The sequence below is a fragment of the Parasteatoda tepidariorum genome, chromosome 5, assembly GCF_982258835.1.
Source record: "Parasteatoda tepidariorum strain Cologne lab strain chromosome 5, Ptep-v5.0, whole genome shotgun sequence".
In the NCBI taxonomy this organism is placed as follows: domain Eukaryota; kingdom Metazoa; phylum Arthropoda; class Arachnida; order Araneae; family Theridiidae; genus Parasteatoda; species Parasteatoda tepidariorum.
This window is the reverse complement of record NC_141759.1, coordinates 61076249-61101819: the sequence shown is the minus strand read 5'-3', so window position 1 is coordinate 61101819 and position 25571 is coordinate 61076249. Positions and strand designations below refer to the sequence as shown.

At 30.1% G+C, this 25571-nt stretch overlaps 1 protein-coding gene across 1 annotated transcript; it reads right to left on the bottom strand.

Moving 5' to 3' along the window:
• Positions 1-1221: 1221 nt before the first annotated feature.
• Positions 1222-25096, bottom strand: LOC107450962 (fatty-acid amide hydrolase 2-A). The gene is made up of 7 exons (XM_043054360.3): positions 24446-25096; positions 21284-21503; positions 12483-12692; positions 9365-9484; positions 6612-6763; positions 5716-5811; positions 1222-3067 (listed from the first exon to the last, which is right to left on the bottom strand). Exons 1-7 carry the CDS (start codon positions 24620-24622, stop codon positions 2444-2446), a joined length of 1599 nt encoding a protein of 532 aa, XP_042910294.2. The 5' UTR covers positions 24623-25096; the 3' UTR covers positions 1222-2443.
• Positions 25097-25571: the final 475 nt, after the last annotated feature.

Genomic DNA, 25571 nt, shown 5'->3' with positions numbered 1-25571 from the left:
CCAGACTTACCATCCAGCACATGTTTTTGGGCGAATTAAAAGAATGTAGAATATCTGGCTGGGAGGAAGCGAGAGCTATTGCTAAAGACAGGAGGCGTTGGAGGGATATGCTGGAGGCCTTAAGTGCCCAAGGCGCGTAGAGGATAAGTAAGTAAATTAGTAAATACAAAATTGATAAATTTTTCTGGGGAAAAATATAACACTCACAAATCACATAGAAATTTTTAGAAAAAAATTGAAGATGTAGTTAAAATGGTAACAAATATGTCATGATAATAAAGATTTTTATAATTAAAAAAAAAAAAAAACATTTTAATACAGTGATCATTAAGAAAAATAATTTCTCTCCACAAATAGGAAATTTGTATTCATAAAAATAATAATTGGACGTAGGAACTCTGAGCATGAATAAATAGAATTAGTTTTTATACATGCATTTCAAGCGCATAATTTAGACTTTTGAAGAAAAAGAAAAACCATTTTATATAAATGATCAGAAACTATTGCAAAGCAATCTTTAGAAGTGGTGAGGTGCAGGGAACAAGAAGCTCATTATCCTAATTAATCATTAGATCAAATTCTTAACAGATTTGAATTCTTAACAGATTTGATTCAAATTCAATTACAGATTTGATCATTAGATCAAATTCTATTACATAGCTACTAACTTTTATGAATTTTTTTAAAGTTTCATTTTTATAAAGTAATATTTTATAACTATCAGTAAAAAGTCGACAAAATGTTTTGGGTTTACAACTACTGATGTTCAACTCTGTATCCTCGTAATTTTGAACCCAATCCAAAAGACTAGGAAACTCCAGAATCAAGTATTAGGGGAAAATCGTCTTTGTGGAGGACTTTTTGATGGAACAAACCCACATTGGCGTTACATTGAGAGGACAACCAGGAAAACCTCCCATGGGTAGCCTGATGGCAACGGGATTTCAACCCATGATCCGTCTACCACGGAGGATATCTAACGTCAGCAGTGTAATTGAAGCAAGCTGGGTGTGGAATTCGTATCGACCTGCCATTTCTGGGATTCGAACCCAATTCACCTCATTAGGATGCTAGCTATCTATTCCCTAAGATAACACGGCTCTTATGAAGTAATGGTAAAATGTTCGTTTTTTTCATATCTCAAATTTATAAGTTTAATTCAAAAGGGTTTTGACCACCATAACATATAAATAAATTAAGCACACAGATAAATGCTCAATAGTCTTAAGATAGTGTGTTTAATTTCTTGAAAAATAAAACAAATATATCTACATAGCTGCCACATTGTACGATTGTTGAGAAAGATTTTACAGAATAGTAGTCTTCAAATAATTATGGTATTAAAATTTTTCTAAAAAATAAGCTACTTCATTAACACTGAACTGAACTGTATAAGACATCTGCACACCTGAAGCCGCTTGCCGTGCTTTTCCCATTCGTGTTTAGCTTGAACTTTGTGGTGTTTCGGTGGTGGAATGGAATGCAAATGAAGTAAATGAGTTTTCACGTGGATAGATGATCATTGAGTTCTGAATGTGTAATTATATATGCAGATGGGTGATAAGACTATAATGTAAGAGTATGAACTTGAGTTAAGCTGATATGATGAAAATGAGGTTATGTATATGCTATTGATGTCGGGAATATGATGCATCACTGCAATAGTATGCTGCTATTGGTCTGGTGTTCTTGTCTTCAGTTAAATTTTCATATAGGAATATTTCATTGAAATTTGCTGCAGAGCAGGAGGTGGTGGCTTTTTCGTAGAATTTGATATCTAATAGAGATAGAATTCGTAGAATTTGATATCTAATAGATAATTATTGTCTATTGCATCTATTTTGTGGTCATAGTCTATTGTGTCATTTCTATTAACACTTCTTTTTCTTTAATTTACTGAGCTGAACATCTGGGCCGAGCAGTGGTCCCTATCCCATCCATTTATTTAAATAGGTGCAACGGAACTTTATGAGGTCAGCAGACTGTGTGGTGGCTGTATTTCATTAACCCGTTGGAACGCTGGAAATGTGTGGAAGCTCAGCATTTGGCGCGAAGCGCCATTTGCTGATTCATCGAAACTATTCGGTCATAATTTTGTTAGGCATAAATTGATACCGTAAAAAATAAAACGATTCATTAACACGTGTAATATATCTTATATACATATGTTGAAATTATTGATTTGTCGCTGTAGGTAAAACAATTTAAGGTTTTATTCTTAAATTGAACATTTTTATGTTAAAATATTAATTTTACTACTACTATGAAAAAATTTCTCAACCGCCGTACAAGCTGGTACCTATTATCTGTTTACAATTGTATTTGCATTTCATTTCTACTTGGAAAAAAATTTATCTTGTATAGAGTAGAAATTGTCAGATCCGCTATTAAGATCTTCCGTTTTTATTTATTTTAGAAATTATTACTGTCTCTTTGGATTTTGTTATTTGGTTTTTCGTTCTTGGCATTTTCGATTTTGTTGTGGTGGAATCCATCCCCCGAAAGTTTTCTCTAGTTCATTGGCACAAGCTATTGTCAGAGCATCATTCCCTTTGCAACCAGCTATCTGTATTCCAACCGGTAAATTTTGTTGACTTAGCCCCATCGGACACTGTGTTGCTGGAAACCCCACTAAATTGAAAACTCCAGTCCAAAATGCACTATAGTAATGAGTGTACATTTGATAATGATAAAATGCTGTCGTTGGTGCAGTTGGACATAGAAAAATTGCATTTTCATCTAGCAGATTTTCAAACTCTCTGAGTAAATCTTTAAGAATCTTTTCATGGAGTGCAATGTCTTTTTCACTGTAGAATATCCAGTTGTAGCTCACACTTAGAATTATAAACGAAGCTAGTGTAAACTGGGATTTTCCTAAAATTATTTTGATAAATTCTGAGACTTTGTGCAATTCTTTGACCCGTCCATCTGTTACGTGCTCTATAAACTTGGACTCGTCAATGCCTTTTCTGAATAGGTGAAGTGTGATAGCATTAGACTTATTGAACAAAAGGACGTCAACTTCCTTTATTTCAGCGTCATATGCTTGTTTGAAATAAAGAGCAGCCTAAAATTTAAAAGAAAGGAGAATAATTAAGATGGCTTATTTTGTGAGCAATAAGTGCTGGGCAATTTAATTATAAGTCTCAATTCTAAATAGAGATTTTTAGAAAAAATAAATAAAGGTAACATTATTCTTATGTAGGACAGATATTTCTATGTTTTCGTGCTGTTAACAAGTGAAAAGAATTCGCTCGTCTTGAAACTCGTTCAATACCAGAGATGCCAACTTGCTCCGGACAGCAAATATATATTTTAAATTGGTAGTTTATCAATTGTGATTCTTGGTTTAATAAATTCAATTGAGTAAATTTTTATCCACCACTATTTCTAAATAATACGTAGGCTTATATAATTCACCATTTTATGGTACTTATGTCATGCTATACTTTTCAAAAAACAAGAAAAAAGAGTCAAATATTTGCGAAATTTAATTTGTAGTTATTTACCGTTTTTTAAATTATTTTGGCGTGTCCGGAGCAGTAGTCATCTCTTCAATACTTATCTGGAAACAATAATCAGGAAAATATGATGTATAATATCACATTTGTTTAAAAGGCTTATCTTTTCTCTAAACTATCCTAAGCCTTTTAATTTTATACTTTTTGTGATATTTTAGTTTGTATCGATAAATTTTGCTAATGTTTCAGACAAAACGAAAAATATTTCACGATTTTTTTGCATTCCTGAATTAATTTCACAATATAAATAGAAATATAACACAATATGACACAATAGTGAGTGAAGCACCAAAAAAAAAAATCGAAATGAAATCAAAACATGTTAAAAAAATAATAAAACACAAAATGTAATATATAAGGCGAACAGCAAATTCAAGCGTCCTTTTACTTACAGACATCTTGCAAAAATGATTTAAATATTTTCGTAATTAATTTTCGAGATTATAAAATTTGAAAATAAAGGCGTAAATAGTAGATAGTGGGATGTATTTTATGACGCATTCTTATTGAAATACAGAACCAAATTTGATTCGTCAGCTTCCTTGGATTGGCCCGAAAATGGATTTGCGTAAGGTAAATATAGTATACTGGATAATTCAAAATTTGTAATTAATAAAAGGTCAAATTTTAATAATAATATTTTAATTTTCATGATTTTTGGAGAAATTACTAAATTTTTCATTAAATATTAGAAGAGTTTTAACCACAGATTTGTTCAAATTGGATTTGCACTTTGTAAAAATGTCAATTTAGGTGACAAAAGTTTTTTGTGTAAATAAATTCATTAATAATCATAGCATACGATTAACCTAATGAATTTATTTAGAATTTAACCCATTATGATTATTAGTTGGATATTCATTGTTTTTTTTATCAAATTTTAAAAGAGTTTGACAAGTTTTGTTTTTTGAATAAATAAACATTACTATAAATTCTTTTAATTCTATTGATTTGACAAAAAAGAGTATTTAAATAAATGTTTTTAAAGAATTTAGAATTCTATGTAATTAATTTTTTTATGTTAAAATTAAAATCATTGCTTTTATCGTATAAGTCAATAATGCTGAAATTTTCTTCTTTTTTGATACTAAAATACAAAAAATTAAAATTAATATTATTGTCACGAGTACGATGCAAGGTTAATTCCTCTGAGTAAATATAATTTAAAAAATTGCACGATTTTGAAAATTAAAAATTAGTTACTCATAAACATAAAGAAAATTTAATTTTAAGAGTATAACTTTTCTCACAAAAGTGTAAACATGAGCTAGCTAGAAATAATGAAAAAATGAGACCCGTGTGATATTCATACGACGAGATGGCTGACGAGGAGATAATATGTTATATATATATGTTATATGTTATATATATATATGTTATATGTTTTATATATATATATATGTTATATGTTATATATATATATATGTTATATGTTATATATATATATATATATATATATATATATATATATATATATATATATATATATATATATATATATATATATGTATGTATTTATGTAATCAAAAGGACCTGCTAGTTTGAACAGGAGACATGGTACTTATATTAAGTTCATGGTGCGTTATAGCTGTTAATGGCCCTAACTACAAATTATCTGACATCACTTTTGCTGCCATTGGACGCGTTTTTTTTTCAAATACTGAAATTCATAGTTATTGGAGGGCATCTTTTACTTCTAAAGCTTGTTGTTTAAATACATGAACCTCTTTGCATACATGCCAACTTTCTCAGTGGTTGTAAAGAGAACATTTAATTACATTTATAGTCATAAAAATATACTTTTCATTTCGTTAGTTTATATTTACATTATCCTAGTTATAGTTATATGGTTCCTCGTTGCCTTTAGGCAAGATGGAAGTGTTTTAAAGCTCCTTCGTGTACTATATTATCTTGAAGATTTATTAATGTTGAATTATTAAACACGCTATCAAATGATTACCATACATTTATATATTAACATATCCTATAATGTTAATATATTTATATATTAACATTATAGTTTAACATATCTGCATAGAGTGGTGGCCAAAATCCTTTTTAAATGAAACTTAAAAATCTAAGAAATAAAAGTAAGACATAAATTTTACTACCGTTTAAAACATAAAAATATAATTTTATTTTATTTTTATTTTACTTTTATAATTAAAAGTTGGCAGCTATGCTTTCGACTTACTTTTCGAACAGCTTGAGCAACTTCACTCTCTGTGCTGACACCCCAAGCATACTTTAGGTGGGTCTGATAATATACTTTTAGCTTCTTTAATTTAACCTATATACCAGAAGAAAGAAAGCTATGAAAATACATGTGATATTTTGTTTAACTTAAAACCTTCCTTACTGGATTATACCATTACAAAAAATAAGGTGTTTTTGAGGTTGCCAGATGCAAAAAAATTACACTTGAGGTAGAAATGCAACAAAAATATCCTCATTAATAAACCTCAATTTCAATCTCATTTACACCTCACAAAATCAAACTTACAGAAACCAGATATACATTTGCCCGGTATATCCTACACTGATGTTTTTTTAAGGTTCAGTGCCTCTGCCTGGTATGCATTTGCCCGGTATTTATCTTCTAATCTATCGTCAGTAAGTATTAAAATATCGAATAAATGTAATCTATCGTCAGTAAGTATTAAAATATCGAATAAATGTAATCTATCGTCAGTAAGTATTAAAATATCGAATAAATGTAATCTATGGTCAGTAAGTATTAAAATAACGAATAAATGTAATTATATCATCAAATAAAGGTAATTATATCCGGCCGATTCCCGAAATCAAGAAAGATTGGACATTGGCCAGCCATCCTAAGTCACTTCGCGATCTGGCCAGCCATCCTATGTCACTTCGCGATCTGGCCAGCCATCCTATGTCACTTCGCGATCTGGCCGGCCGATTCCCCCAGTGAATCCCCTGTGAACATTTCCTGTGAACCCCCAGACCCACATGTAAAGGCTTTTCATGACTATATTTTCGTCAAAGAATCTAAAAATATGTTACAGTAAAAGTACCTGGTACCATGGGAAAATTTCAAATAACTTAATTAAAGATTAATTACGTTACCTGAGGCAGTAAACACAGGTTTTTCTTGCTCATTGAGAGAACATTTAACATAGTAGCTAGATCTTCAGAATATCTACATAAAGGTCCTGTAGAAAGATAATCATCTACCGAGGCCATTCGCTTGGGAAGCATACCGTCAAGTGAAGTCAATCCTAATCGCAAGAAATAAATAATACATATTAAAAAAAATAAACGCTTTAAATTTTTAAAATTTTTATTTATGAAATTTCAAATAAACCACTATAATGACGTTTATTATGATAATATAATAATTGTAAAATTACTGCTAGGATTTTCATTGTCATGTAAAATTTTAATAAACAAGGAATTCTTATATACAAAATATTGTTGGATAGGATTTTAATTAATAAGCACAAATGTAATAAATTACTGCAGCAAGGTAGATGCCAACTTGCTTCGGTTGTGAAAAAAATTTTTTAGGGCGCAGGGCGGAAAGTGGTCCCCAAAAGTTGCTGTTGAGGTAATTAACTTAACAAACGATTTTAAATTTATCTGGTTCAGCAACCACTTACCTAAATGTTATAAATGTCCAACCAGAAAAAAAATTTTTTTTACATTTGTTTAAGTCATCGAGTTATACAGAGCTACGAATTTTTTGGAAAGAAATTTCTATTTGTGGCAAAGTTTATGTTAACTAAGTTGTAGTTATGTTGGTATTATTTTTTAATTTCTAAATTTGATTTAAGTTATTTTCTACATCACTACATGTAAATGATTCAAAGGTTCAAATAAAACACCACTCTTTTCTAGTAAGGAGGCATTAAACATAATTGGAAAATTATCAAAAATACTGAACGCTTTAGTTTTTAGTTGTTTACCACACTTTAAAATTATTTTTTTTAAAAAGCGTAAAAGTTGGCAGCCCTGATTAAAGTGCTGATCAGGAATATTTCAAATTAACTTATCAAGAGCATAAAAATCATTCTATTACAAAAATTTATATACCACTATAGCATTGAGGGACTACAGGACGCCTTGAGTGTAAGAAAAATAATTTTTGATTCTTGAGTAAGTAAAGTAAATTTGATTGACAAGGTGTTCAAAACCATGAAAAATGTAATAAGTGGGGATAAGCGTTTAATGTGGCTGTCGGAAATTACTGTCACTTAAATTTAGGATGATCAGTTTCAACTTCTAGATATATTTCCTTTATTTGTGAGCATACTAGCTGTGCACCCACTCTTTATTATCAGTTGAAGTAAAGAAAATATGTGTTAATCAACACTACGAAATCATGCACACAATTGAAAGACATATACCAACATAATTAATTAAACTGAAACAATTCCAATTTTTTTTGTTGCCCACCCATGTGGCTTTTTGTTATCTGATTAAGCAAAACATGTTTTTGGAAATTCATCCTAAAAAAAAAAAAAAGATTAATTATATTCATTATTTGGTATAATGCCATTTCTCCTGGTCATTTCCTAATAGCAGGGTTGACACGGGCTGTTAAATATGCAAAAAAAGCGTGACCAACAAATTTCAAAATTTTATTAAAAGAGATTAAAATTAACAACATATTATTTATAATTTTCCACACTGAAAGTGAATGCAATGAATGTTTTGGTTTAAATGTGAATCTATTACTTAGACGATAAGCTAAAAAAATCCCTCTTGCTAAACAATATTTTATTTCATATTTTATAACTGTTGTTGAACAAGCGACCCAATTTTTTGGATTTACGATTAGTAATGTATAACTCCGTGGCCTTGTGATTTAAAACCCAATTCAGAAAACAAAGGAACTCCTGGATAAAGTATTGGGATAAATTTGCTTTCTTGGAGGACTTTTGATGGAGCTAACCCGCATTTGCGTTACACGGAAAAGAAGACCTCGAGAACCTCCCTTAGCCTGACGGCAAGGGGACTCTAACCCATGATCCGTCTACCACTGAGGATATTTCACGTCAGCACCGTGGTCGGTGCGAGCTGGATGCGGAATTCGTATCGACCAGCCATCGCTCAGATTCCAACCCGGTTTACCTCATTGGAAGGCGAACGCTCTCTCCCCTGAGCCATCATGACTCTACATAAAATATCTATCAAATCTTATGAAAAACTCATTATTTTTGATGTAGCGCAAGAATCGATGGTCGGAGAGAGTTTTAACCACCGTATCTTTGAATCGTATTTACACTAAATTTTGTCCAGGTTGGTTCAGAATTGCAGATTCGTATAATACACATACATACATATTTATAAAAATCCCGCTTTATATAGAGTTTGGTAGATAGAAATCAGTGAATTTTTTTTTTACCATCAACAAATTAAAAACTTGACTTTTCAGTCACCCTATAAAAAGAAGCCTCTAGAGGTAAGGTCTGGGGATATTGATGCCGATGTCATTAAGGGTAAATCATTTGTCACTTGTGCACCCAAGGCACACTTAATGAACTACTGATGCTGAAAAAACTGCAAGAACTCAAAGAACGAGAGACGAACCATTATGATTAAAACGAACCATTATGACCATTATGACTAAAACTTAAGAACCATTATGACTGAGGGAAACTAAGACTAAGTATTGAGTGAGCTTGATTACATAAAAATTAAATGTTAGGGACACACACACATCAAACTAAAAAAATTTGATATTTTTAAGTTTGCACTTTACTTACTTTAATATGTATAATAGATCAAAAACAGAAATTTTTAAAAACTGGTCATTCAGTAATGTCAGCCCATATTTTACCTGCTTTAAGAAATCAGTAATCATTTTTATCACAAACCTCTTGTTGGCTTGCATCCGAAAATGCAACAATTGCTTGCCGGAATACGGTTACTACCATAAATGTCACTTCCTAATCCAATCACTGATCCAGCGGCAGCTATTAGTGCAGCTTCTCCCCCTACATTAAGATAATCATTTCAAAGTTGAGTCATTAAAATGGATAAATAATAAATTGTGCACAGAATTCGAATTCTGTGTACAGTTTATTATTTATCCGTTTTTAATCCACCAATAATATTAATCAAACTACGCTATAATTACCAAAACCCCTGAGAAAGAATTACTGTGAAACAAAATATACTTGAAAGTAAGATAAAGCGTTATGAACTAACCAACCAACTTACATAATCAAGTCCAATTTCGCTTCGACCGGACATATTTTCTCCGTTGCACCAGACTAAAAGCATTCTAGCCTAGTATGGTCCGGTTTTTAGTGTTGCTATGATCTGGAATTTTTTGTTCAAATGATAGCAAAAAGAGATTTATATATATATACACTCGTGGACAAAAAAATTAGCGCACAAAGATGGAGTCGTCAAAATGAAACGAATTTTACATACGTAATGACTACTTTGATATTTATAAGTAAATGATTAGAAAATCAAAAATTATCGTTTTTCCTTGATTTTCTAATCATTTACTTATATCAAAGTAGTCATTACGTATGTAAAATTTCGACTCCTTTTTGGTGCACTGATTTTTTTTGTCCATGAGTGTATAATTATATAGCTGCTTTAATTAATGTTGTATCTACCAAAAAAGTTCGAAACTCATTCTCAGTCAAAGATGCGTAAATACACTATTTCAATAATATTTTTTTTACTGACACTTGGACTCATATTTCACACTAACTTTATTTTTCTACTATTTTTTAAAGGTTTTGAAGACATCTGTAGTATATTAGTAATTCAAATGGAGTAAGCACTTTCTATCGAGAAAATTTTAAAATACACCATGTTTTATAAAATTTACTTGCTTAATCTAAAATGAGTTATAAATGGGTGTATAAATGGGTGTATAATGGGTATAAATGGGTAATATAAATGGATGAAAAACGCCTGAGAAACTTATTGCTCAAGTAGAAGTTAAATTTAAAAGTTTTTCAGTAGCATTGAAAATCTACATAAAATGTTTATTAGAGCTTAAAAAAATAATAATTTGACAATCTAATTTTTCAAATATTTGTTAAAAATAAATTAGTAGTAGTGGTGGAAAACATTGATTTAATTCTTATTTATTTAAATTTCTTCGAACGAAGTTGATGTATAAATGTTTTTTTTTTGAAGAAACGGCAGGAACTGAACTTTTCGTTCTTCACCATAGAAGATGCCGGAATTGTTACTCATTTAGCGTTACCCAGTGGGCACCTGTGAACCAAAGTCACGGAGGCGAGCAACGTTACCCACGCCATACTGCCACAAACTCGTTCATAGGGTGGGCCACATTCACTCATTCACACAACAGAAGACAACACAGAGAGAGAAACATCCATGCCCAGAGCGGGATTCGAACCCGTGGCCATTGGCTCCGCAGTCAGATACGCTAACCACTCGGCCACCTGGCCGGCTAATGTATAAATGTTTGACTCTTAGTTTTGTGAACTCGATTTAAAGTTATTTTCCCCACCACTGTATGTAAATGATTCAAAAGTTTATGTAAGACACCACTTTAATCATATCCACTTATGGTGAGGCTTTTAAACTGTTGGCAAAATTCTAAAAGATTTAGATTCAAATTGGCTACCACTCTATAAAGTAGACTGTATAAGGCGTAATGGTAATGTATTAATAATTTTAACTTTACTACCACTAAGAAATTTTTTTTTTCGAAAATTAGAAAATTCCGTAGTAATTGGCGAGTACGTTTGGGAGCCTGCCACTAATATTTAATTTAAAAAAAAAGCAATGCTGAATCAGTTAAAGTGTTCGGAAATCTAAGTTTTTCTCAAAAACACTTCATTATCATTCGGGGTTATTTAATTTTTTTAAATTATTTTCTTACCTCTACATTATTTATGTGCAAATAGTGTGTGCTCGTATGTTGTAAAATTTCGGGAAGCTTCCTGTGGACGTGTGCAAAATTACAAAAAATTGAGAAATAAAAAAACGATTTCAGCAAAAATAACAAATCTACCGCTTATTTGTAGCATGATTTTCAACATTTTAATTTTTAAAACTGTACAAATGTAATAATATCTTAAAAAAATCCGAAAGGGTGCTCATTTGAGTATTATTAATTTTTAGTTATTATAAGACACGTTTGTACTTTTGCTTAAGATTCTTAAGATTTAGGTCATCAAATATTTTTTATTCATAAGCGGATAGATAAAACAAAGTTTAAAATTTCTTTTTATTTATTTTGCCCGAAATTCAGCAATGATAAAATAAAATTAAAAGTTCCGATTTATCCTCGGCATTCAACGCGTTAAAAAAGTGATACAAATTAACGACTTAGTTTTTAATTTTTTGTCAATTTTTATGTTAAAGTTTACTATTGTTATACTTAAAGTAGTAGTAAAATTTATAGTGTGTTTAAGCTCTCTCAAACTAAAAAAATACATTGCTACAAATAAAAAAACCCGATACATATTTGACAATTTTATTTTGTAAACATTAATTAAAGATTATTAATAAAAGTGGTAGTTAAATTTAGGGTGTGTATAAGCTCTCACAAACTAAAAAAAAATAAATTTCTCTAAAGGATTGTACCATAGCTGCCAACTTCTACGGTCGTGGAGAATTAATTTTCTTAATGGTGGAAACATTTGCGCTTTGGCTTATTAAATCTTGGAGTTCGCAGTTTCCAAAAAATCTCTAAACTACTCTTCAATGAATAATTTAAAAAAATATATGTAGATAAGATCTATTTGTTTATCTTTGATACGTTGTTTATAAATGTCTTAATAGTTTTATTTATATTTTTAGAAAATTCTTCCAAACTTGATTGTTGTTTTACTACTACTTTGTAAACTCTTTTTCAACGACCGTACGGTATGCTGTACATAATTTTACCACTGGGGAAAATCATCCCCGAAAAGATTAAAAGTTGGCAGGTATGCTAATAATGGTAGAGAATATATAAGGCTTTTTAAATTAATTCTATTTAACTACACATACCAGAGCTGCCACCACATGTTTTTGTTGTATCATAGGGGTTGCATGTTCTTCCATGAAGATAATTTGCTGTCTCAATAGTACAAGCGAATTCGGGGCAATTAGTCGTAGCTAAAAATATTCCTCCAGCTTTTTTTAAAAGAGCTACACATGGAGCATCCTCAGTTCCAATTACGTCTTTAAATAGAAGACTTCCAGCTGTGTGGTAAAAACCTAAAATTAAACAACAAAAATAAATTTTTCTAGTAACTACATAGCTGCCAACTTGTACGGCCTTTGAGAATAGTGGTAGCAACATTAGCGTTTTAGAGAATTAAATCGTGAAGTTTAAAGTTTCAAGAAAACTTTTTAATCAAATACGACGAATCAAGAATTTTAAAAAAATATGTAGATACGATATATTTGTTAGCTAATAATGCTTATAGATGTCTTAATAGTTTTTTGTTTCGGAAAGTTCTTCCAAACTTAATTGTTGTTTGACTACCACTTTGTAAAATCTTTTTCAATGACCGTACAAGTTGGCAGGTATGGAACTCTCTTCCCAAAATTTTTATCACAGAATAAATTTTTTATTGAATGAAGAAAACAGAGTTAGTAAGTTTACATCGCAAGCAGTATTTTTAGGTAATTAAATTTTTTTTAAAAAGTGTTATGAAAATGACCCCAAAATTGCTCGTGTGGTAATCACAAATTTTTTTTTTAAAGTGAGCATCTGCTGTTGGAATGGTATTCCATTACTTTTCACTTAATTAGATTTAGTTCAATGAAATTAGACATTTTCTTCGAAAAAAATTAATTTCTGACATATTTTTTCAAAGAAAGCTTAGTCATGTTATTCTAAATTATTCTTAAAAATTTGCTTACTCTTCTCTGCACACTTCTCCTTTTTTGAGGAAAATGGATGTGATATGAGTGGAGAATTGAATTTCTTCTAGAAAGGCAAGTGAGACATTGTGTCCGACGTATTTTTTACACTGAATTAAATGATATCAATCTCGAAACGATTAGACTAATAGTTAAGATGTTATACGGGTTTTATGTGCAAATAGTATTAATTTTTATTTGTAACGACGATTTATGCATTTGCTATATCTATCTAGACAAGTGAGACATCGCTTTTTGTGTAGTTTTTCACGCTTAATCAAATGAAACTATTAACAAGTCAATACAACAAATATTTCAAAAGTTATTTCAAGAGTACTTCTAAAAATAAGTAGTACTTCTAAAAAATTTAAATTTTTTTGACATGTACTTATGTATGCTCTTTAAAGTGCTATTCAGAGACAATCTGAACATATATTTTTCTACATAATTCTTCACTCTTAAATAAATGAAGGCAATCCCAAAACTACCAGGCAAATAGTTTAGAATTTATAAGCGTTTTATGTACAAAACGTACAATTTAGTACTTGCACATATTTACACATTTTGCATTGATATGCAAACAAGTGAAGTATTGTTTCCTATGCATTTTTTTGATAAATCAAATGAGATGAAAAAAAAAACGGCTAATATTTAAAAGCATTTTTATTCGTATAGGGGACTGAGAACCCTGTTCACTATATCTCACCAACCCTGAGAACCCTGTTCACTATATCTCACCAAAATCTGAAAAATTGCTGCTTTTTAGCATAAAACTTTTTTTTCTACTAAAGCTGAAACATATATATTCGTCTTCATTTAAAATATATCAGTACTATCAAAAATTCAGTTTGCTTAGGCTTGTAACCCTAATTACCATGTTTACCATTCAATTCTTTAAATTAAATGCTTATTATGAGTCAAATTTGATTGGTAAATAATGTATCTTCTCGCATGATTATATTTCTCTTATAATTTCATTAGGAACTAATTGTGAATGTATTTAATTTTTCTTAATAATATTTTTTTTAAATATCATTTAACATTGATGATACATTGTTATATCAAATTTGGGGAGTTCGCAGCTAGAATTGAATATTTTCGCTTACCAATTTTGAGTCAAATTTAGTTGGTAAATAGCATGAAAGATCTTGAATGATTCTACAGGGTTATTCATAATTCCCTCCAGGCAGGAACTGGACTATCGCATTGATGTATGCTGTGTAATCAAGGGTTCACACATAGAACACCTGTAGCATATGTAAGTAAAACTTGAATAGTTTCGGAATAATTTCATTTGTTTCTTTTTTATTCATATTCGTCTTCTTTTTTTTTACTATAACGCTTCGAAACCCCGGAGGGAATTATGAATAACCCTGTGTTTTCCTTACGATTCAGTTAAGATCTATTAGTGACCATAAATAATTTTGCTTAGTAGGGCAATTCCATATGTGACGGAATGACATTTTGACTTGCAAAATAACTATGTATCTAATTTCAAATAAAAAAATTTTTCTCATGCATATCATTATTATTGGCATAATGCGCTTCATAAACTAAAAAAGCAGGATTTTCTATCTTTTTTACTTTTAATTTTACGAACTTTTTATTTGCGTGGCGGAATGACATTTTGGCAACCAAGTTTTTGGCATGCCGCTTAGAACTGGTAGTTTCTGCGAATTTTGCAGCTATTTGTTTTCTGAACTATTTTATACTTTTAGTATAATGTGTAAGCGATGTAAAATGTGAATTTGGAAAATTAACCTCAGGTTGGCTAGCAGTTATTAACATCTATTTGCTGTGACGGAATGACCGTGACGGAATGACAAAAAGTTTAGTAGAAGAAAGCCTTCATTTAAAAAATATTTTATTAATATGTAAATGATAAACAGAATATAACAGATAAACAGGATTAATATTTATGTAAGAATTAGTAAAAATTTCAACATTTTGAAAATTAGGTTGTCTCTGAAGAGGTTTTATATCTAACTTGCCAAAGTCACATCTTATCTTCGTTCTCAGGAAATGTATGCATTATTAAGACATGTGACGGAATGACGTAAAAGAAGTTACTTTTATTTTATATACTAAACTTAAAATGCTTACATTTTGTTCTATATGCATATTTTTATCAAAATATTGCAAAAGAAAGATACATTTCTTTTGTTTTAAAAGTTTTTTTCAAGAAAACAATTTGAGCACAAATGTGAACAATTCACTTGTCAACCATGTGATTACTTTAGAATGCTGCCAGATTCAAAGAATTTAAAATTATCAAAAATGAAACGGCAATATGTAGATTTTGGCTATTTTTGAATATATTTTTAAAATTAAAATATGCAATTCATAAAAAAAAAATTTCACTTAAAAGTTGACACTTCCGTGGAATTCCCCAGTAATTATTTTTTAATAACATTTAAAATTAAAGTACATTATTATAACAAATTTGGTGAGTCCAACACCGTAATTTAATATTTTGTCTTACAAAACAGGCTGATATATTAAGTACAATTTGTACATGTAGAATCAAGTTTTATATAAATATACATACACACACCCATATATATATATATATATATATATATATATATATATATATATATATATATATATATATATATATATATATATATATATATATATATATATATATATATATATATATATATATATATATATATATATATATATATATATATGAAATCAAAAAGTAAATACTTTTGTATTAATAAAAGAATTAAATCTCTTTCGTTTTCATAAAATGTCTTTGTTAAAGAATAAGCGTTGTTAAAGAAAAAGCGTAGTTGCTTGCTAAGGAAATCTTTGGACCGGCTGTGACGGCTACGTTGAAATTTTCCTCATCCCATCCGTTTTGAAACCTCATCCCATCCGGAAAGCTTCTCCCCCCTTGGACTTAAAAGAAGAGAAAAAAATCGGCAGTGAAAAAAACGTTGAAGGAAGGAAGGGCGATTTCCACCCGTACTACTTGTACCTCGTCGCGCCTGAAATGCTGATGTACTGAAACCAGTGAAAGTATCCCATCCGATGACCCTACAGTTCCATTGTGCCTCTAAGTTTGAAGAAACATCATCCATGGTAGTGATTCGACACCGAGTGATCCTACAATTCTTACTACTCAAGTTGTGAAATAAAAAGTGAATGTGCGCGAATCTTAATCATGAATATTCATGAATTGCTACGATTTAAGTGCACGAAAGAAAAGAAAAAAAGAAAAAATGATATGTTTTGTGTCTCTCGTCAAAGAAAAATGGATGAAAGTCAAAAGAAAAGTGACAAATGAAAAGGATTGACTGTAGATATATATTTTTTTTACTCTCTCATTTTTATTTTCTTTCTCAATGTTGTGATTAAAAATTTTAGTAATATTAGATATGAGTAGTAATCTAAATATTTTATTTTGAATAATGGAATAGAGTATTATTCATAGTTAGATTGTATTTCTTGTGTTTAAATATTTTTTTTAATATAAAATTATGATATAGTACTGTATTTATCGTGCATTTTAAAATGTTTTTTTTGGAAAAAAAAATGGTTCAAACGTCAATTAAATTAGTGACGGCAAACAAAATTAAGTCATTATTTAAACTTTTGTTTTTTAATGATTTTTCAAGATCTAACCACATTAAAAAATTAAATTGTTCAAAACTTTCTTTTGAACCAAACAATGAAGAGTTTTCAAATAAACTTAAAGAAAGTGTAATACTTCTTTTACTTTTTCGGACTTGGTCAAAACTAAAAATTCCTATTTTAAAAAATGTGAAGCCCAAACAAACGGACAGTTAACACTTAAACAAATTTGTGAGACTCCCTTATTACGATAGGCGAAATTGTTTAATCAGTTAAGTTTTTTAATACTTGATACTGATTTACCATATGCTTTAGTAGGGTTGTAGACTTGCAGGGATTTTTGTTTGTTTATTGATTGTGTCGGGCCAGTTGTTATTCTATTTGGTAAGAGACTGATCATCTCTGCTAATTCTAAAAGTGACAACTTATCTTTGCACATTAAACAGCAGAATTCTCAAAATGTTAAGGTTAAAAATGGTGAAGAAGATGTTTCAAAAAAAGTAAACATCGAAAAAAGAAAAGAATGATGTTTCAAAAAAGTAAGCATCGAAAAAATGAATGTTAAGGATGTTTCAGTAAAAGTAAACATCAAAAAATAGAAAGAAAGAATGTCCAAAAAGTTCAAATGATTCGAAGATAGATCTAGGTAATGGATGCGTTCATTATCAGGTTAATATCGACGAAAAAATATGTAAAGGGTAACAAAAACAAAAAACCAAAGGAAAAATAGGAAAAAGAAGAATGACCAAGAAACTGATTACAAAAACAAAATAAATAAAAAGAAATTTAATTAAACAAAATTTTGAAAAAGTACATGCATCAAAGCTTAGGAAATATCAAAAACCACGAATGTTGAAATTAAATTCTGAAAAAATGACACTTGTCGTCCAGTTCGTTTCCATAAAATGTTGTATATTTTTGTGTGAAAAATTTTTTTGAAAATTTTAGTAGAATAGTTATATTTCATCAAGTAAATAATCATTTAACCACACAGAATCTTAAATTCTGATTAAATGACACTTGTTGTCCAGTTTATTTGCATAAAAAGTTGTATATTTTTGTGTGAAAAATTTTTGAAAATTTTAGTAGATTAGTTTTATGAATATGTTTAATTTTTCTTTCTGTTTAGTTGAGTAAACAGATAATTTTCATAATCATGTTTTTCATATTTTTGTCATTGTAAATAATGTTTTTTCTTCTTTTCATAATTAAAAAGATATTCGTAGTAGGGAAAAAGAAACACTCGTACCAACCTAAAAATTTTAAATTTAAAGTATTCCAAATTTTCTTATTTTGGCTCACCAAAAACTTTTTTTGGGGGGGATGTAATACAAAAAGTAAATACTTTTGTATTAATAAAAGAATTAAATCTCTTTCGTTTTCATAAAATGTCTTTGTTAAAGAATAAGCGTAGAGAGATTCTATTTTGGGAATTCAAGGCTGAAAACATACCATTGAAATATAAATAGATTTATATTTCAAGGGAAGAGTTATTTTTAGAATCGTTCCCTTTTTCAATTCCATATAAGGAAGCAGAAATGATTTTCCTTAATACGTAAGGTTACATGGAATGTATGAATGTGCCTTTTTACTTCAAATCTATGTTGGTATAAAACGTAAGAACGCATAGTTTTGCGTGTCCTTTTCATAATGATGTGATCCAAATAAGCTGTGCCGGAATTGTCCGGAGTCTTGTCCACTCCCCCTCCCATAGGGAGTGTGGACGTAAACTGTTAGCAATACCAGCCAACATTTAAATAAACCTGTTTAGAACGTCTGATGGCTTATGACTGCAATTATTTTAAGCTAAAAACAACACTGATAACAGGGTTGGAGCCCTGTTATTACATATATATATATATATATATATATATATATATATATATATATATATATATATATATATATATATATATATATATATATATATACATATGGCGCACATCCATTTCGGACCCATCCTTGGTAACTAACAAATCAATGCACAGCATAACAAATCACTTCAGCAATGCAGTAAGAACGGCACTTTAAAACAAAACCCCTCTAGTTACACTCAATTTGCGCTTTTGTTTTCATATTTTGTAATCTGGCAATCTTGTTGCGAAAATATTTTTAAATCATTCTTGAAAAATTTCCCGTTTATGTAAGTACATCTGATTTCGCTACTCGCCTTATAGTTTTTGTTTTATACTGTTTTTTTCTTTTTCTTTTCTTTTATTTGCTGTTTTTACGTGTTATTTTTACTTATTGTGTTCTATTTTGTTTGTTGTAATTTTTGTAAAAAATTTTTTTGAGTGCACCTCACACTATTGGACTAATATATTTTGCTTTGCTATGTTGATACAATATCACAAAGCACTTTTTTTGCGGATATAATCGTGTGGGCTAATGAAAAGATTATATCTTTTTTTTTCGATTTTTTTAAAATAAATTTCATCCTTTTTTTTTAATCAGTTGTTTGTTATTTTTTTAATTATTATTTCCCCCCCTTTTTCATATATCTATCATTTTCCTTTGTTTTTATCTCCATTTGGAACTTATTTAATGAGTTCTGTGTACTTGCAGCTTATGCGCAATAAATGAAACTTATTGTTTTTCTTAACTTCTTTCGTGTTTTCTTGTATTTATTTATTTTGTTATATATATATATATATATATATATATATATATATATATATATATATATATATATATATATATATATATATGCAAGAAAAAATGCTAAAATGAAATGCTGAATGAAAAAGTGTATAAAGACCTTTTAAGAAAAGCTAATATCCCATCTGTTAAAGACGAAATTTTAAAACGATGATGAGATGGCTCAGCCACATACTAGGAACAGATAGAATCCTGCAAATGTTGCAATCTCATGGGTGCCTGACGGAAAGAGAAAAAGAGGGAGACCGAGACTAACATGGCAAAGATGCATTAAGGAAGATCGTAGTAGATCAGGATTAACTAGATGGGAAGAAGTGCACTGAATGGTCAAGTTTAGAAAAAGAATCGAGGCCGTATGTGCAAGTTCGGCACGAAGAGGTAGTAAGTAATATAAATACCTTTTACGATACCATGATAAGTCACGATTTAATTATATTTAATAATTTACCATTTCTGAGAAGTTTTTAAATTGATAAAGATTTAATTAAAAACGTTTTTAGTGATAATTTATTTTCAAATAATGATATACTTAACCCTTTGATGGTTATGAACGAGTTCGGCTAGCAATCAAATCGTACTTCATAACGCGCGCAAACGAGTTCCGCTCGGGAGCAAGATTTTGACCGTAATGGTTAATAACGAGCACTACTCGCGTAGTGAAATTTTTCCCCAATGCGCGCTGACGAGCTGAGCTCGTTCGCCATTATTATTCTGCATTGACTATGTTAAAAGTGAATCCTACTCTCGAAACGTAGTTAGTTTTACTGCCTACAGATGACAGTACGGTTTCCATGAATTTCTTTTCATAATGAAGGGGGAATTAATTTTTTTACCTTGTTCTTTTTACGTGTATTTTGGTGCGATTTTTAGGGTGTTTGTAAAGTAAAATGACTGAAAAGCGAAAGTTAGATAATTATGATGATGATTATGATTGTGATACAGAAAGCTTATCAAGTTTTGAGTCTGATGAAGACTTTGCTCAGAGTATTTAAGTAATTGCTGCATTTAAATGCTTCATAAAGTTTTACATTAGTTGTATTTATTTAGTCCTTTCAATTTATTATTTGTCTTATATTTATAATTAACTATTATTTATTTAATTAATTATAATCATTTATAATTTACTATTAATAATTATAATTTATTATTCTAAAGTACGTAAAAACTATTATTTATGTACTACAAATACTTTAAGAAATTTTTAAAACGCGTGAGGCGAGCTATCTACGGCATCGCCAGATATGCCAGCTTGCTCCACTTTGTAAAATAGTATTTTTTATTGGTAGCGAAATTCAAGTTACTTTCAGTTTAGTATTTTTCCTTTTAAGTAATTTTTTCACCACTATATATCAAAAATTATAAGTATCACATAAAATGCAACGTTAACGCAACAATCTACTGGCTACTTTATTAAAAAGTAAGCGTAACTGTGCTTCTCCAACGAAATTTAGTACATAATTTGCTACCACTTTATTATAATAATTCCAGAAAGCGGAGCACTTGGCATTGCAAAACAAGGGTGACATTTTTGGAAGAACCGCGGGGGAAAACAGCTACCACTTTCGACTACCGTTTGTTCGTAATACTGCGCGAATTAATGAAACGAAAACTGCTCATTTCCCTAACCGTCAAAGGGTTAAAGATTTTCTTTGAAGAAGAATTGCTATAACTGTTATAATGTATGCCAAAATAATTACCTTTCACTGAAAAACTGCATTTAACTGTAAAAGGGACCCCGAGGAGGGGCTTTTCCTCCTTCAATTCCTTTAAGGAGAACTCCCCTGACTCAATAAAGGTGTCCACTTCCTTTGCTTCTCGAAGTGCTTCTTCAAAATTATCTTGGACGACAGCATTGATAATGGGATTCACCTCCAATATACGATCAACATACGCTTGAATGACGGCTTCGCTCTTTAACTAAACATGTTTAAATTTTAGAAATAAATATTGAGGATTTTAAAGTGCACGCTTTATTATATATGTAAGTTTGCTTACATAAAATAAATTGCAGCACTTTCAACTTCACTATATTTTAATATAAAGGAAAAAAAAGATATAAGTCGTGCAATTTTATAATTTCAGCTAAAACATCACTTAGCATCAAAATATGTCAATACAAGTTATTTCACTTCAAGTTAAAATAAGGTTTGTCACATATTTTTCTGACTAAGCTGCAGAACTTTTAATATCATTTTATTTAAGTTTAAAATGTTGTATAAAAGGAAACAGGATTTCTGTCGTCCAATTTGATAATTACAATTGAGACATCATTTCTAGTTAAAATATATCAATACTTGTCACTCTACTTCAAATAAAAAAAAATAAATTATAACAGACTTTCCTAACAAAGCTATAGCACTTTCAACTTCACAATATTTTTATATGAAATTCTATATAGGAGGAAAACAGAATATAAGTCGTCTAACTCTATAATTTCAACTAATGTATCACTATCTATTTAAGACGTTCACGCCGGGGTGACCCACCGGTGGGTCACACTAGATTGTCTCATCGGGCAGCGCAGCGGAGTAAAAAATGGTAACAAATAAATTTCATTTTTTAGTTTTTTCCGGGAATAATAAAAATCCATAACTACCAATTGTTTTTAACGGATGCAATTTTTATATTGAATTGCTTCTTCTCCGTGATAAATTTCCTTACAGCGAATTGTTATTTTTGAGAATAGATTAACTCCTCCCGAATATTATCTAATATAGAAATAGTTCTTCTACCAGTATTTTCTCTTTTCCCGTATCAGCATTTTTCTCTTTTTCCGGGGTGAACGTGTTAAAATATGTCAATACAAATAATTTCCCTTCAATCCACGATAAGGTTTGTTAGACTTTCCTGCGTAAAATGTAGCACTTGTTCGCTTGTTTCCCTGGCCAGCACGTTTTCCTGATCTCTCACCAATGGAAAACGTCTGGTCAATGGTTACCGAACGACTGTCACGCCACCACTCGTCAGTCACTACGGTCGATGAATTGTGGCATAATGTTGAATCTGCATGGAATGCTGTATCCGTCCAAGCTATCCAATCTCTGTTCGACTCGATGCCCAGGAGAATAGCTGCTGTTATTGCATCCAGAGGAGGCTGCTCTGAGTACTGATTCCTCAGGATCTATACATCCAAATATCCTTAAAATTTAATAATTTGTTCTTCCAACTATAATGTATGTGCCCAATAAATATCATTCTGTTATTTGCATTCCTTCCTGGTGTAGCAATTAGTGTAGTTTGGTTTCAAGTTTTACTTTTTTACATTGATTTTTTAGTTGATTATATTTCCTGCTGGCACGTATTTGTGACAATCGGAGCGAAAAAGTTAAGGAGGCTAAATTTTCATCCGTTCTCCTGACAAAACTATTAGGCTCACAATTTCCAGATTTCGGCTAACCCCCAAATTTTGAAGGTCTAGGATCAATATATGCATAAAAGAAATGTTTATTCTGAGAATTAAGATTTAGTGTCTGATTTCGTAACTCAATTAACAGTTTGCAATTATTAACTAGCGCAAGTTGATTATTAGAGCAAAAGTTATTTTGAGTAATATCTTTTTTTTTCACCATCTGCAGTGAGCAAAAATAAACGGACCACCTTAAATAACTTTTGATCTTATGATCGGATCTTCACGCTCCTCTAGGACTCACTCTTAAGGGTTCGAGGGGATAACCTCAAATATGTTAATTAAGTATAACCGACGATATTTTAAGTAACCAAATTACATACAAAATGTATTTTCTCTAAAAAAAACACATCCTTTTTTAGACGGATTCGAATTTCTGACTTCCAAAATATAGGGGGTAGCAGTGATCTGGAAAATACGGTACCCAAAGTATGGTCAGGAGAACGGTAAAAAGTTTAGACCCCTTAAAGTCAATTTTACTTTTTGCGTATTTCACCATTATCGCGACATCTTTTCAAGCGATTTCAAAAATTTCTACTTACAATTGTAAAATTCATTTAGCCAAAGAGAATCACAAACATAAAATAACTTTTAGTAAATATTTATTATTTTTTACTACTTTATTTATTACTTGTCAAAACAATTTTACTTGCATACAATTTTTTACATCATTTTAAATACTGTAGATTCGCCTAATAAAAAATACAAAATGTAAAAGAAATCGATCGAATAGTTGCTGAGAAATTAAATATTAAAAAAGTCGTATACATAAAATTCTTTTTCTCGGGAACCGAATTTTAGACCACTCTCCTAATCCAACTAAGAGAACAATATTCTCCAGTCATCAGAAATTCGAATTCGTCGAAAAAAACTAAGATTAATCATCGAAAAAAAAAAGGAAAACATGTTTGTTTTTGTCTGATTTCGTTACTTAAAATATCGTCTGCACTAACAGTTGAGGTCACCTTCTTTATTTTATAACCATTGTTGAACTAGCCTGACGGCAAGGGGATTCTAACCCATGATCTATCTACCATTCCATCCGTCCACGACTGAGGATATTTTACGTTAGCACTGTGGTCGATGCGAGCCGGGTGCGTAATTTGTATGGACCAGCGATCACTGGGATTCGAACCCGATTAACCTCATTGGAAAGCGAACGCTCTATCCCAACGTTACAATGACTCAAGATCACCTTCTTGAAATATTAAGATGCAATCCTAGAAAATGAGATGTTCTGATCATTTGATCAAAAGTTATCCCGGTTAATCCGTTTATTTTTTGTGCACTGTACATCCATGCAGACAGATTTTCGCTTTAAAAATTATACAAATTTTAATGACATAAAGCGAAAAGATGTATAAACAAAACTCCATGGCATAAATTCATAAATTTAACGACTATTACTAATCAACTAAGCAGAAAGTAAAGATGATTAAAGATTACCACTTACCTTTCCTTCCCGAATTTCTTCAGCTAAAGTAGTTGCCGATTTTAATAACAGGGAGTTTCTAATTGGAGGAATTGTCTTTTTCTTAACCCAATAATACACAACTGCTAATATCGTCTCAAGCAACACGCAACAGAATAGGAAAAAACATCTTTTAAGGTAGTACTTAAAGTTAGTCATTACTAAAAGTTGTTTGTAAACACTGCAGTATCCATATACTGTCAACTTTTTATTTTATTTTTAGTCGCAAATCTGGATTATTTAGCAAATAAATTTAATGTACAAAATTCAGTCTCTTATGACGTAAATAAAAATGAGATAACGAGATAAGTAAATATAAATGAGATAAGTAAATAAAAATGAGAACAATTTGGAAGAATTTAGTTTGATTTATCTAAACGTTTTTCACAAAACTAAGTGATAAATTGATATAACATAAGTACAAACTTATGCTAAGAAATGCAAGTAAAGGAATAATTTCGAAAAAAATTATTTCGGGAAAATTAATAAAAACATGTATATTTCAATTGGCGATTACAAAGTAAGTACCGTAAAATAAGGTTAACTTTCCAGAAAAATCGAAAATTGTTTAGGAAAAAAATTCTCATTTATTAGATGCAATGTTATTCGCTATTGCTTTATTGCCTTTTATGTAAGAAGGATTAAAATAGGCTTGAAACAATAATAACTTATTACTTAAAATGAAATTAACTAATGAGCGTTTAATGAGCTTGAAATTTATTTCTGTTATTGCACATGGTATTGATGTTAACCTGGTTCCTCAACCTTGAAATGGTGTTAAAGACATTCGAAAATTGAAAGCACCACCCAAAGCACAAATCTACTCGTAGCAGAGTTAATTTTATTGTGCTTCATTCATTCTAAAATAACTTCGACAATAGAAAAAATCCCCTCCCCTATACTCTTTCTCATACTAATTAGCATTTTAATTATTAGTAAAATTTCAAAAAGTTTCTTAGTTGTGATTTTAGAAAAAAAGAAAAGTTTAATTAATATATTTCTTTATAATAATCTAGATATATAGATCTCTTATGTGGCACCATAACCTCTGGTATTTCTCTATTGTCAACACTATATATATATTAATCATTCTATATAATTACATTAT